This window comes from Dreissena polymorpha, chromosome 11, assembly GCF_020536995.1.
Source record: "Dreissena polymorpha isolate Duluth1 chromosome 11, UMN_Dpol_1.0, whole genome shotgun sequence".
NCBI classification, from domain to species: domain Eukaryota; kingdom Metazoa; phylum Mollusca; class Bivalvia; order Myida; family Dreissenidae; genus Dreissena; species Dreissena polymorpha.
Window position 1 is genome coordinate 1,435,746 of NC_068365.1, and position 15,119 is coordinate 1,450,864.

At 37.8% G+C, this 15,119-nt stretch overlaps 1 protein-coding gene across 1 annotated transcript in view; it reads left to right on the forward strand.

Moving 5' to 3' along the window:
* The window catches only part of LOC127851123 (sperm flagellar protein 2-like), a 49,202-nt gene extending 34,930 nt beyond the window's left edge, over window positions 1-14,272 (forward strand). Inside the window, 12 exon segments of the mRNA XM_052384683.1 lie at window positions 256-451; window positions 3,011-3,031; window positions 4,199-4,427; window positions 4,865-4,964; window positions 5,805-5,912; window positions 8,049-8,177; window positions 9,253-9,435; window positions 10,097-10,228; window positions 10,984-11,108; window positions 11,582-11,768; window positions 12,074-12,199; window positions 13,193-14,272. Coding sequence (XP_052240643.1) covers window positions 256-451; window positions 3,011-3,031; window positions 4,199-4,427; window positions 4,865-4,964; window positions 5,805-5,912; window positions 8,049-8,177; window positions 9,253-9,435; window positions 10,097-10,228; window positions 10,984-11,108; window positions 11,582-11,768; window positions 12,074-12,199; window positions 13,193-13,258 — 1,602 coding nt within the window. The 3' untranslated portion in view covers window positions 13,259-14,272.
* Window positions 14,273-15,119: the final 847 nt, after the last annotated feature.

Consider the following 15,119-nt stretch of genomic DNA (forward strand, 5'->3'; position numbering starts at 1 on the left):
CAGTCACGCTTACATGTAGAGGCCAAAGGTCAAGTAATGTACCCCCAAGGAAAATTCATGATTACACTTAGAGGTCAAAGGTCAAGTAATGTGCCCCCAAGGAAAAGTCATGGTCACACTTAGAGGTCAAAGGTCAAGTAATGTGCCCCCAAGGAACAACTATAGTTACACTTGGAATTCAAACGTGTGCATGGTGCAGCTTGTTAAATTGCAAAACATCGTGAGAGTATACGTTTTTTAATGAAAATTCTGCAGATGTCCCAGGAAGAGGCAGCCAGGGAGGCAGCTGAGGAGGCAGAGAGACAGAAGGAGGCTGAGCGCCAGAAGGAGCTCATAGCTGCGCAGGCTGCCGCCAAGACCAAGCCTAAGGCAGCTGCCAAGGGCAAGAAGAGCCGGAGCCCCTCGCCCAAGAAGGGAGGCAAGAAGGAGGAAGGGGCTGTAACTCCTGCACGTAAGGCCAAAGGGATACGTATTTAAACCAGTTTTTAACTTAGTTTATAATCCTTGTTTTTTATATAGGGCAATTGATTGCGGAGGGCATTAGCCAGGTGCTTTCCGGTCAATAACTTAAGTTTGCATTAGTTGGCATTTATCAATCTTGGTGAAACTTTTCATATACCGTATACGTGCGCTTATAAGACGCATTTTTGAGACTTAAATTAATAAGTTACAGTTGGGGTCGCGTCTTATAAGCGAGATACTGGTGAAAATAAACACAAAATTTCAAAATATCGAGTTTACTGGGCTTATGCTAGCCAAGTTGGACACTTGTCAGTTGTTTTGAATCATCGCGGCAGCCATTTGCATTTTCTCTAAAGTCTGTATTGGCCCGTACCGTGTATCGGAACGCTATGTTCAGTTACCGATTTATTTGTAATAAAATGTATTGTTACTGATTTTGTTGTCTATTATTTTTAATTTGAATTTTGTTATTTTTGGGGCGTAAGACGTTATATTGTCCGTGATTATTCTTGAAAAGTTTTTATCACCCAATTGTCTGCGCGCGACGTCGTTAAATGCCATATAAATTGGCCATTATAGTATAAGTGTGTAAGCGGCTACACGATGCCAGCATGCTTAAAACAACAGCAAAATCAATTCTCAGTTTGAAACTGTCAATTGTTTAATAAACACGCTGCCGATTACAAATGCTATTTGACAAGTTTGTATCACCTGATCGTCTTTGTTCCACGTCGTTAATTTTTAATTAAGACATAATTGGCAATTAAGGTATCCTCTGAAATAAGTTACCAGTTTGCAACTGTCAATTGTTAAATAAACACGTTTATTCAGACGACCCACTAATGCCGATGACACATTATTTATTGGGGGCCAACAACGACGGGAGCAAAGAGCGACCGCATGCAATTATCCGCATATGGCTTTCTTCTTGACACGTGATTTCGATCTGCGCTTCGGAGTCTATCACTCTATCACGCGATTGGCTAATTTTATGAAAGTAGGCGTTACCTATTGTTGATAGACAATGGGCGTAAAATTTGCATAATCTAGGTAATAAAACTAAACGCTTTCAAAATATCTGCCTATTAGATTTCAATACCTGTCAAACAATACAATTAAGATGACTGACACAATCAATTTTGCTTGTGCATTGATATTACGAACGTAATATGTTTGCAATTGTTTGCAATTGTTAGGGCAAATGATTAATACGCAATTGTTAGAAATTTTGTCAATTTGATAATTATTTTTATTGCATGAATAATACTTGAAAATAAATTAAAACCCACTAATATATCATAAAATAAACAAATATTATTTACTTTGTTGTTTGTTTTATTTTTCAGACTTGCGTGAATTACTAATTGTATGCAGAGCGAGTTTGAAAAATTCTCAATGTTTTACTAATTGATGATTTTCTTTAACATTCTGCCATTTTTCGGCCATTTTTCGGCCATTTTCCGGCCGATGAATACGGCAAAATTTGACCGCGTCTTACACGCGGGTCAGTCTGAAATCCACCCATAAAAAGTCTGAATTCGGGTGCGTCTTATAAGTGAGGGCGTCTTATAAGCGCACGTATACGGTAACAAGTTTTCACGGAGACCTTTTTGGGGATTGTATTTGTGTGTTTAATATGAAGGTCACTGTTACTAAAAAAGAAAAACATAAAAAAGATGGAGATATTGCATTGAAATTGTGTTTGGGAAGCTTGCATGAAGACTCATTTGGAATTGCTTTGCCAGATTGGTCAAGATGTAGGTCAAATTACTAACAAGAGCTGTGTTTGTAAAACACAATACCCCCATCCATATCTTTGACCTTTGACCTTGAAGGATGACCTTGACCTTTCAGTACTCAAAATGTGCAGGTCCATGAGATACTCATGCATGCCAAATATCAAGTTGCTATCTTCAATATTTGACCTTTAACCTTGACCTTGAAGGATGACCTTGACCTTTCACCACTCAAAATGTGCAGCTCCATGAGATACACACGCATGCCAAATATCAAGTTGCTGTCTTCCATATTGTAAAAGTTATGGCCAAGGTTAAAGTTTTGGGACAGACACACACATACAATGACAGACAGACACACAAATACAATGACAGACGGACAGGCCAAAAACAATATACCCCCCATCTGGAGGCATAAAAAAATGTGGTTTATGGTCAATTACTTCAATTTGCGTTGGCAAATCTTGATATAAATTAGGATATAAAAAGATTGCATTAAAACCTAGCTTGGGATTGGTTTAAAGTCTTGTCTGGTAACTGTCAAGTTCAGTGTTACCAATAACAATCGAAAAAAATGGCATACCCCGATAAATTTCCTTAACTTGAGTTTTGATGGAGGTGTTGTCCTTAAAAATTGCATGTGTGATTCTCACTTTAAGACCAAGCTTGAGAGTGCTATATTTATCAAATTGAATTTATAACTGAAACGTTGAACACCTGATGTCACATTACAGTTAATGTTCATATTAATGCTCTGCAAATATATTGTGCCGGTTTATAAAATTGTATATGAATACTGATGATAATTTCAGAGGTTCCTGCACCAATACCAAGTAATGTACATAAACTTTGTTTTAAAACAGTTATGGAATTGTTTTGCATGCGTTTATGTTTTTGGTAGTTGACCTGTTTGATTCATTTTACATTTATGAATTGTTAATAAAATTGTCATATATCAAGTTGTAGGTGTTATATAAGAAAACAATTTAAAGTATTCAATTTTCTTTATTTTAACAGTGGTCAAGTGGTTGGACCCTGGTCTAGGAATCGGAAGGCCCCTGGTTAAAATCCCACTTAGACCACTGGAAATTTTCTGAGCAAAACGTAATCCCAAGCGTGCTCCTCTCAACCAATGGTGTATAAATGGGTACCTGTGAGGGAAATAAGCCAATTCGCCAAGCTACATACTACACCCTGTGTAAACGGACTACTTATGTCCCAGTAAATGTTGGCTGAAGATGTACCATAATCAATATCAGACCAAAAACAGGAAAAATTTAAACCAATTTTAATGTTCACAAATTTTCTCTGAAATTGTATTTGGGTCAATTATGTTGCATTTTCTTACACATATGATGGTTTAAAAAAAAGCAATATAACTATTGTTTTTAGGTTGGCGTGTAAACGATTCATCTGATAATTTTGTTTCATCTTTATTTTATGTGTAGAAGTATAAGTATTAAACGGAGATGCTGGTTTATATTTGAAAAAATATTATGAGGTTTTATTTTAAGAATAGTAGTGCAGTTGTCAGTAACTAGCATAGGTATGTGCACTACTGGTAAAACCAGCTTAACCCTTAAAGCGCTGGAGCTGAATTTTAAAGGCCTTTGCAAACAGTTTGGATCCAGATGAGACGCCACAGAACGTGGCGTCTCATCTGGATCCAAACTGTTTGCTATTCTGATAGTATTCTTTGAAAAAAATGAAGAAAATGCTTATTTTAGAAATTCAGCAGACGACATTTTAGCAGAAGACAAATTTCCCAGCATGCAAAGGGTTAACCAAGAAAAGTCTGCTCTGGCTAATAAGGGACAACACTTTCTGCTTAAACTGGATTTTCTTTTAGCAGAGACGTCCTTTTGATTTTATTTTAGCTGAGAAGTCCTTTAGAAAAAAATTCCATGAAAGCAGAAAGTATTGTCTCTGATTTGCCTTTGTGGACTGAACAGGCTAATCAGGGATGACACTTAAGGCCAATGCCCTTTCTTCTATCACAGTCTCTGAGCCAATCAGTGAAGAGGACAAGCATCGTAACAGCATACGTGACCGCATGAAGCAGGAGTACTTCTTCGCCATCCACGAGGAAGAGAAGGCGTGTAAGGCTCGCATGGAGCTTGTCAAGGTCACTGCAATGGCAGTGCTGCAGGATCTCAAACACAAGGCAGACAATGCCTTCAAGGACATGAACGACTGGCTTGGGGCTCGATACCTCAAAGAGATGGAGAGGTAAGGACAGTTTAGGCGGAAAGTGTCATCCCTGATTAGCCTGTGCAAACTGTACAGGCTGATTGTAGTGATACTGTACGCAACATGCATTGAGTCCAGTTTTCCTAGAATTCTGTTTGTTGTCAGGTCAAATGTGGTTCTGATAATTCTTCAATTATATCCACACATATACACAAAAACAGTTTTGCTTACATTTTAGAATAATATCAGTATTGCATTATTATATAATGAAAAAAATCAGTATGTGATTATGTTAATTTAAAAATACAATACATGAAATATTTCCCTAATATCAATATTTCCTTTTCAATATTAACACCGTTTTTATTTCTTTTAATTATTTCTCATGAATTTTTTCTCATCTTTTATATAAAAAAAGAACTGAAAGCTACCTCTTCAAGTATACAGACTCTATTAGATCCTATGGATTGTTGCAGCATTGACCACATGTCTGAGATTGTGCGCCATGCGATCGAGAACAAGATGAGGATCAAGCAGCAACTCATGCTCAAACAGCAGGACTTCCTCCTGAATGAGGTTGGAACGACTACCAACACTTGTATTGGGGAGGCTAATAATAGGGCCGACCCGCTCACTTGGTTTATTGCTGGACTTGATTATTTCTTCAACCATTTTCTAACCCCTGATCTCCTGTTCCTTAGAGTTTCCCATAAACACTTGACACAGTATGCAGCCATAGCACATTCCTTTATTTGCCTCAAATGGTATACTGATTGTGTGTAGGTAACTACTGCTATACTCAGCATTCCCAGATTCAATTGTACAGTTAAAATCTATTTATTGTGACTTACTTGCATTTCAAGCCTTAGGCATATTAAAATGCTCTGGGGTCCGTTTTCTAGGTAAAACCAGTACTTTGTTTCATTTGAGGAGATCTAAAGAACGCTTCCTTTGTGGGAATTGAACCAGTGATCTCCGGGTAACTAGGCAAAAACCATATCAACTACACCACGACCTAAAATGTTGAGTATGACAAACTATTGTTTCCCAATAAATTGCTGTTTGAACTGAGCAACAGGGCCATATTTTACCCAGCTGATTCCCATACCAGTAAATTGATTCAAATATCTCCATAACCCAAAGCTGTCCTTTGAATATTGTAAACTGAAATACCACTAAAAGCCCTTTCCCCCTCAAATTAAAAATTTTGACATGTTTGAAGTCCCTTCAAGACCTTTTTTTTACTAGATATGTGTTTTTATGGCAAAGGTTTCCAACCTTAAGATACTGATAAGCAGCAAAGACCATAAAACCTGAACAGCCTGCGAGTAACCTTTATGTCGGTTGCTGGTTGCCATTTTCACTGAGCTGAAAAGGGTTTAATGTGACATAAGCATCAGTTAATGTTGTTTTCAGGACCTGGCTGTGTTCAAGACCCCGTCCCCGCCCCCTGCTGAGAAGGAGGAGGAGACACCCATGATAGACATGTTCACTGGGGCACAGCTCAGGAATCTCTACGGACAGGTAGGGATAGGGATATATCTGAGTAGACATGTTCACTGGGGCACAGCTCAGGAATCTCTACGGACAGTTAGGGATAGGGATATATCTGAGTAGACATGTTCACTGGGGCACAGCTCAGGAATCTCTACGGACAGTTAGGGATAGGGATATATCTGAGTAGACATGTTCACTGGGGCACAGCTCAGGAATCTCTACGGACAGGTAGGGATAGGGATATATCTGAGTAGACATGTTCACTGGGGCACAACTCAGGAATCTCTACGGACAGGTAGGGATAGGGATATATCTGAGTAGACATGTTCACTGGGGCACAGCTCAGGAATCTCTACGGACAGTTAGGGATAGGGATATATCTGAGTAGACATGTTCACTGGGGCACAGCTCAGGAATCTCTACGGACAGGTAGGGATAGGGATATATCTGAGTAGACATGTTCACTGGGGCACAGCTCAGGAATCTCTACGGACAGGTAGGGATAGGGATATATCTGAGCCTTGATCTGGGAAAGTGGGGCTTAATTCATGTTCATAAAGTGTCATCCCCAATAAGCGTGTGCAGTCTGCACAGGCTTATGAGGAAATGAGGGACGACTTTTTCCGCTTTTGGGTGATTTTAAACTTCAAGCACATGCTTTTTTTGTCTATTTTTATGCCCCCGGATCAATAGATCGTGGGTATATTGTTTTTGGCCTGTCTGTCTGTCTGTCATTCTGTCCCAAAACTTTACCTTACAGTAATGTTTTGCAATAACTTTTGAAATATTGAACATAGCAACTTGATATTTGGCATGCATGTGTATCTCATGGAGATGCACATTTTGAGTGGTGAAAGGTCAAGGTCATCCTTCAAGGTCAAAGCACATTTTGAGTGGTGGAAGGTCAAGGTCATCCTTCAAGGTCAAAGGTCGAAAATTAAAAAAATTATATAGTAAAGTTTTGCAATAACTTTTGAAATATTTAACATAGCAACTTGATATTTGGCATGCACGTGTATCTCATGGAGCTGCACATTTTGAGTGGCGAAAGGTCAAGGTCATCCTTCAAGGTCAAAGGTCGAAAATTTAAAACTTTAATATAGTAAAGTTTTGCAATAACTTTTGAAATATTTAGCATAGCAACTTGATATTTGGCATGCATGTGTATCTTATGGAGCTGCACATTTTTAGTGGTGAAAGGTCAAGGTCATCCTTCAAGGTCAAAGGTCAAATATTTAAAACTTTAATGTAGTAAAGTTTTGCAATAACTTTTGAAATATTGAACATAGCAACTTGATATTTGGCATGCATGTGTATCTCATGGAGCTGCACATTTTGAGCAATGAAAGGTCAAGGTCATCCTTCAGGGTCAAGGTAAGAGGTCAAATTTTGCAATAATGAAGATAGCAACTACATATTTAAAATGCATGTGTATCTCATGGAGCTGCACATTTTGAGTGATTTAAGTTCAAGGTCATCCTTCAAGGTCAAAGGTCAAATATATCATGGCTCCAAAGCGGCACAATAGGGGGCATTGTGTTTCCTTACAAAGACATCTCTTGTTTTACATGTTTTTACCCATATTTTTATGTACTTTTGTAATGCTATTCCATTCTGGTTAACCTTTAAATTCTGTTTGAAAGGGACACTGTTTGAAACATATTTTATTCACACCAGCCATAGTCTACATAGATGCTATGTACCATAATTTATATCCAAAAAATGTTAAATGTGTATTTCATAGATTTTATGTTTATATGCAAAATATATATTTTGTTAAAAATGGAATTACAAAATGGAGTTACCCTGTACAACTTTTTCTTTACACACTTGCATTAAGTTGGGTTTTCTGAGAGCAAGGCTCAGTTGGTTTGTTTTTGGGTTTTCTGAGAGCAAGGCTCAGTTGGTTTGTTTGGTTTAAATGTTAGTAAATTTGCAACTATTTTATATTAGCTATTCTATTTTATTTTAATTAAATTCTTGTGTGTTTGGTTGAAGACTAATAGTCTGTCCATTTGTGTAAGTATTCACAAAACCTTTCATGATTCAAAAAGAATTATACACAGAAGTTTCAATCATTAGGTATACATATTAACAGGTAGTTAGTCCTCCAAGCACAAAGTTGAATATTTTGTTCAATAGCAATGTATCTGTCTATTTCAGTTTGCCACAACAGCCCCCACAGGTGTGATGTCCATCAAATCGTTTTGTGAGACGTTTGAGAACATGGTGTCAGTCACCCACGGCATGGAACAACTGCCTGACGTCTGGCTTAACATCACTCCACAGCAGGTCTGAAACCATGGTAACACAGTCTAGCTTAGCATAACTCCTCAGCAGGTCTGTAACCATGGTAACATATATCTGGCTTTAGATTATGCCTCAGCAGGTCTGGCTTAACATTTTTATTTAACGCCTCAGCAGGTCTGTAACCATGGTAACATATGTCTGGCTTAACATAACACCACAGCTGGTCTGTAACCATGGTAACATATGTCTGGCTTAACATAACACTTAAGCAGGTCTGTAACTTCTGGCTTAATATAACACCTCAGCAAGCCTGTAGCCATGGTAACATACGTCTGGTTCAACATCACTCCACAGCAGGTCTGTAACCATGGTAACATATCTGGTTCAACATCACTCCACATCAGGTCTGTAACCATGGTAACATATGTCTGGCTCAACATCACTCCACAGCAAGTCTGTAGCCATGGTGAAATAAGTCTGGTTCAACATCACTCTACAGCAAGTCTGTAGCCATGGTGAAATAAGTCTGGTTCAACATCACTCTACAGCAGTTCTGTAACCATGGTAACATACGTCTGGCTCAACATCACTCCACAGCAAGTCTGTAGCCATGGTAACATATGTCTGGTTCAACATCACTCCACAGCAAGTCTGTAGCCATGGTAACATATGTCTGGTTCAACATCACTCCACAGCAAGTCTGTAGCCATGGTGACATAAGTCTGGTTCAACATCTTTCTACAGCAGTTCTGTAACCTTGGTAACATACTTCTGGCTCAATATCATGTCTGAGGCAATGGTAAAATACGTTTGGTTCAAAATCACTCCACAGCAGGTCTGTAACCAAGATGACAGGACTTCTAAATTTAAAAAACTAAAGGTTCACAAAATTACCGTAATTACTCTTAGTCTGATCCGAAAAATCAGATTTGAAAAAAAGTCCATTTCTGAAAATTTAGAGACACATTAAAAATATACCTATTTCATCTATGTTTGGATATTCTTGTGCAGCATTGTGGGAAAACTGGGCTGAATGCATTTACACCCTCTGCTTTTAAAGAATCAAGACCCATTTTCCCACAATTCATCTAGCCATGTATCAATTCATACCCCACAGATCCAGGATATAGCAGCAGGTTGCTCCTCAGACTCGGAGTACGTTGATTGGCGAAGGTTCCTGATGGCACTGGCACAACCGATCCCTGCGCCTACCCAGTCCATTCTACTAGAGACCCTGGCGCGATACCAAAACATGGACCAGAAGTCCACTGGCTTTGTCACCGGGGAACAGTATGACAGGGTAGGAGGATAGCTCACCTTATGGCAGCAATCAATATACCCTTAAACTTTGGAATACGCATTTTGATGCATGTTTTTGTCCCTTAGAAAATCAAATCAAATTAAAGACTGTTCTTACTAGATTTAAGTTTAAAGTCTTCATTCCCAACCCTAATATGCAAATGAGCATTAAACAGCATAACACCTGAACAGTCTGCAAGTTACTGATAGGGTTGAATAGTTGCCTCTGAATGTGTATTTTCTCAGCGTGATAGTAATTGTGTTATCTTACATCTTGAAAATTATGGATCAGTTTGTGTTTGGCTTTTCATTATTAAACATAATAATCCATAACTGTAAGGACCTCTGCTTTCTCTTATCATAATTTATGTCATATTGCCTTTAATTTTGCTATGCTTTTATTTTGTAAGTATTAACAACTTGTTCAAGTCTAAGCTCGTCCAGTCCATTTGAGCCGCTTAAATGGGGCTTAATGCATGTGCAAAAATAGTCATCAGCACAGGCTAATCTGGGACAGCTGCGCAAGCCTGGTTTTCTGATGACAAGGCTTATTTTGGTAATGTCCCAGATTCTTGTATACACAATCAAAGAGTGATTGGTGTTCAGAACATTTATTGACTTAGACTATTTGGCGTACCGATAACCATATCTGGCGGTTTCAGATGAACATGTGGTTCGCCACTGAAGATAAGTCCGACGAGGTTTTTGAACGCCCAACCATGCTGAAGGCCTTCCTCTTTGAAATCTTTGCAAACCACAACAGAGTGCCTGCAGTGATGGACTACATTGGAATGGTGAGTAGAAAACACTCCTACACTGAGAATGTGCGATTTCAAACTCAATTAATAATTAAATCTTGTTCTGGGAAAACTTGACTTAATGCAAGTGTGTAAATTGCCATTCCAGATTAGCTTGTGCAGCCCTTAACTTTGAGTTTTGTTTATAAGAGACTTTCTTTAAACAAAAAATTCCATAAAAGCTGAAAGTGTCATGCCTGATTAGCCTGTGAACATGCATTAAGCCCAGTTTTCCCAGAACAAGGGTAAATTTAAAGTCAAAAGTATTGTGATTGCTTTTCTAGTCCCGATTGTTTCTGTTCTTCATTGAAACCAAAGCATCCAACTTGTTTATTTAAAAATCACCAGTATGCAGTTGTCAGTAAGCTGAAGTATGCAATGCAGGCTGAAAAAAATATTTAATGTTATTTTAAAATTGGTATTCTTTAACTGTTGGGTTGGTCAAAAGTTAAGTAAATTTGATTTGTATATGGATGTGAGTTTCTTAATAATTGATTGTATTGTAGAGAATAACAAATCAATAAAATGCAACTATTTAGTTGTTTATATACAGAAAGTATGGTTTTATGGATTTTTTATTTGAATGGAAGTCTTGTTTAAACCAAAATGGATTCCATGTGGAAAGTGTCGTCCGTGATTAGCATGTGTGCACAAGCTAATCTGGGAGGAAAAATTATGCCTTTAGCTGAGTTTTCCCAGAACATGGCTCAATATAAAACTCGATCTTTGTTATTTGTATGCTCTTTTTGCAGCTGCTGTACTTTAGTGCGTCCTCCAGCGCCCATGAAGGCTTCCTGCGGGCTCTCAGTGTGGCATCCGGTGTACACATGCCCCGCATCATGAAGCCTGCACCTAGAGCTGAGAGAACCATCCATAGGTAGTCTAGTGTAACAATATGCAAACTTTCATAAATGACTTTGATTTTACCACCTTTGAATAAATGACTGTGTTATAATGACTGTTGTTGTGATCTCTATTCATAATATTAAAGAACAGTTTTACGCTGATTAGTATTAGAAATCTTACCTTAAACATCATTCCTTAGTTCATGACATCAAAAAAGAAAAAAATTATCAGCAAGGGATGTAAGCAGTCTGCACAGGCTAATCAGGGATGACACTTTCCGCCTAAACTTGATTTGCATCAAGAAGAATCTTCCTTTAAGCGAAAAAGTCCAATAACAAGAAAAGAAAGTGTCATCCCTGATTAGCCTGTGTTAACTGCTTACATCCTCATAATTTTTTTGTTACATTTTATGATGTAATGAACTAATCTGGAACAGCACTTACACATATGCATTAAACCCCCGTTTTCACATATGGAGGCTCATATATTCTTCTCTCTGTACAGCCCGGACATCCCAGATGACCCAGAGGAGTTGTCCCCCCTTCCCCCACCAGATGACATCCCTGCAGACGCGGTTGATTCGGTGGTGCCCCTGGATGCGCTGTACCGAGTCCTGCACCACGGGGAGACACCCAAGGGCGACAGTCACCGCTACTCTGTCACTGCAGACCCAGAGGATGCAACATCCAGGGTATGTAGGGAATATGCTATTTACCTTAGTGAAATTTTGCTTTAGTTTTTGTGCATGACAGAATGATAAGATCTTACCGGTAGTACCCTCAGGCCCTGTGTCTGGGATATCTGCCATGCTTATTTCTTTGTTAGGGCCACAAATGACTTGTAGTGATTTTATTGCCTTATTTTGCTTATTTTTATAATATGAAACTAATGAAATAAATTGAGGAGACATAAAAATATAATATAAATAAAAATGCGTAAAAATATGTATCTATGTGGTAACGGGTAAAACTATCTGTGTGTTGTTCCTGTTGCCAGGAGAGACTGGCTGGTGTCTACCAGGAGCTGGGCTATGAGTCCTCGGACCCCGTACCCTTCAAAGTGCTCATTGAACATCCCCTGATCCAGGACGTCATCAACGCTAGCAAGACATTCAAGGCTCTTGTACGTGTCACACGCTGCAATGGGTTGAAACTGTTGTTTATATAGAAATATTCAAATGATAATATTGTTTAATATTTTACCAAAAATATTTTGTGCTCATTTAAATAACTGCTTAAAAGTGTGGTGTTGACTCTCTGTCAAGTCTTAAGTCTTAAGTCTATAAAGGTACCTCCTTAGTTATGTATCTATAGGGGTCTGTTCTTTAGTCAACATCTATATGGTTATATCCTTTACAACTGATCTATAGGGTATTGTTCTAAGTCATATATCTATATGGATATATCCTTTATAACTTATCTATATGGGTTTGTTCTTAGTCGACATCTATATGGGTATATCCTGTATAACTTATCTATGTGTGTTTGTTCTAAGTCATATATCTATATGGGTATATCCTTTATAACTTAACATTAGGCGTATGTTCTTAGTCAACATCTATATGGGTGTATCCTTTATAACTTATCTATAGGGGTTTGTTCTTAGTCAATATCTATATGGGTATATCCAACTTATCTATAGGGGTTTGTTCTTAGTCAATATCTATATGGGTATATCCTTTATAATGTATCTATAGGGGTCTGTTCTTTGTCAACATCTATGTGGGTATATCCTTTATAACTTATCTATAGGGGTCTGTTGTTAGTGATACATCTGTATGGGTATATCCTTTATAACTTTTCTGTACTGTAGAGGTTTGTTTGTAGTCATGAATATAAAGGGGCATGTCCTAAGTCATATATCTATAGGGCTTTGTTCATGGTCATACCTCTATAATGGTATATCCTCAATTATATATCTATAGGGGTCTGTTCTTAGTCATAAATATATATGTGTGTATCCTTGTTCATCCATATGAAAGGGTAGTTCATAGTCATATCTAAGTAGGCATCTTTGTATGTTCTATGTTGTATTTCTGAAGGCATACGTTATATGTCATATGTCTATAAGTTGATATGTATAGCTCAGCCTGTATTCATGTATGTTTATTTTCAGGACTTGAGGACAATCCTTGCAGCAACAGATAACATGGATGTGACCAGCACAAAAACTGTCGAATAACAAGCCCATCTCGTCTACCTTATATAATAATCTTAGTGAAAAATTATGGGATAAAACAATGTGTGTATTTATCAAAGAGGTGACATGGCTACATTTTCCATTTAAAAAAATTGCTTTTAATCATAAATATAAGTGTGCTGTACATTTAACTTATGACAATCATTTGAATTTTGAATAATTTTAAATAACATATCCAATTTGCAATGTTTAATTTGCAATATTGACGGCATAATAGTGTACCATTAGTTCTTAAGAAGCCAGTGTTGATGTTGTCACTATCCAATAATAATTTAAACAGTGACTGTGCTTTTTATGAACAGTAATTCAAATGTAAAATCTTGTAAACCAAATAAATATTTTCAAGGAAAACTGCATCTCAGTTTTATATAATTACATTTTTTGTTAACACATGAATTAAAGCTATCAAGAATAAATGATATGTATGCAATATGAACTAACCTCTGTATGTATGTGTATATTAGGGCAATTAAAAAAGTCTAACATACCATTTGGTGTTTACATATATTTTTGTAGTTTCTGTATTAAATAAAAGTGTAGATGTTTTAAATGCACAAGATGTAATACATGGAAAGGCATGCACTTTCGAGTCTCCATTTAAAATGTGCATTAAGCATACCAGATGTACTGCATTTATTGGATCGGTGTCTTTTCCTTCTGTTTGGAACTGGAATGGCACTGGCTCTGTACTCCTGTGTTTGTTTATTGTTATCTCACTTGTTCCTTGTGCACACAGATTATATGTGATTATATGTATTTTGCATCTGCTGTGATATTTTTTACCATATATTTTTTATTTTAAATGTATTGCCTGATTCATCAGATATAACAAAAATAATTAAATATATATTTTTAAAGAACGCTTGTTTTCTGCAAAATTATTTATTTAAAAAAAAGAGTCAAATGTCAATTTATTTGAATTGTTAGTAACAATATGAGTATGATGAAATATCTGCCTGTAGTTTGTGATAAATAAATAAAATCTAAGTACCATCACTGCACTGCACGTGTTGTGTGTGTATTTTTAACTTTTTTGTGTAGGGATTGTATGTACAAGAGCTGCTCTCTTGGAAAAAGGGGCTTAATACATGTGCATAAATTGTCATCCCAGTCAGGGATGACACTTGACACTTTTATGAAATTTTTCATTTCAAGTAAGGTTCTTATTTTGGAAAATCCAGTCTAGGCGGAAAGTGTTGTCCCTGATTAGGGTGTCCATACGGCCAAGGCTGAAAGTGTTGTCCCTGATTGTCCATACGGCCAAGGCGGAAAGTGTTGTCCCTGATTAGCGTGTCCATACGGCCAAGGCGGAAAGTGTTGTCCCTGATCGTCTATACAGCCAAGGCGGAAAGTGTTGTCCCTGATTGTCCATACAGCCAAGGCGGAAAGTGTTGTCCCTGATTGTCCATACAGCCAAGGCGGAAAGTGTTGTCCCTGATCGTCTATACGGCCAAGGCGGAAAGTGTTGTCCCTGATTGTCCATACAGCCAAGGCGGAAAGTGTTGTCCCTGATTGTCCATACGGCCAAGGCTAATCTTGGACATCAATTTACGCAAATGCATTTGTGTCGTGTTCTGATAAAACTGGGCATAATATACATGTGCGTAAAGTGTCCTCCCAGATTAGCCTGTGCAGTCCGCACAAGCTAATCAGGGACGACACTTTCCGCCTAAACTTGATTTTCGGTAAGGAGGGACTTCCTTGAAACTAAAAATACCATAAAAGCGGAAAGTGTCGTCCCTGATTAGCCTGTTAGGACTGCACAGGCTAATCTGGGACGACACTTTACGCACATGAATTAAGCCCAGTTTTCTCAGAACACGACTCATTTTGTCCCGTTTTT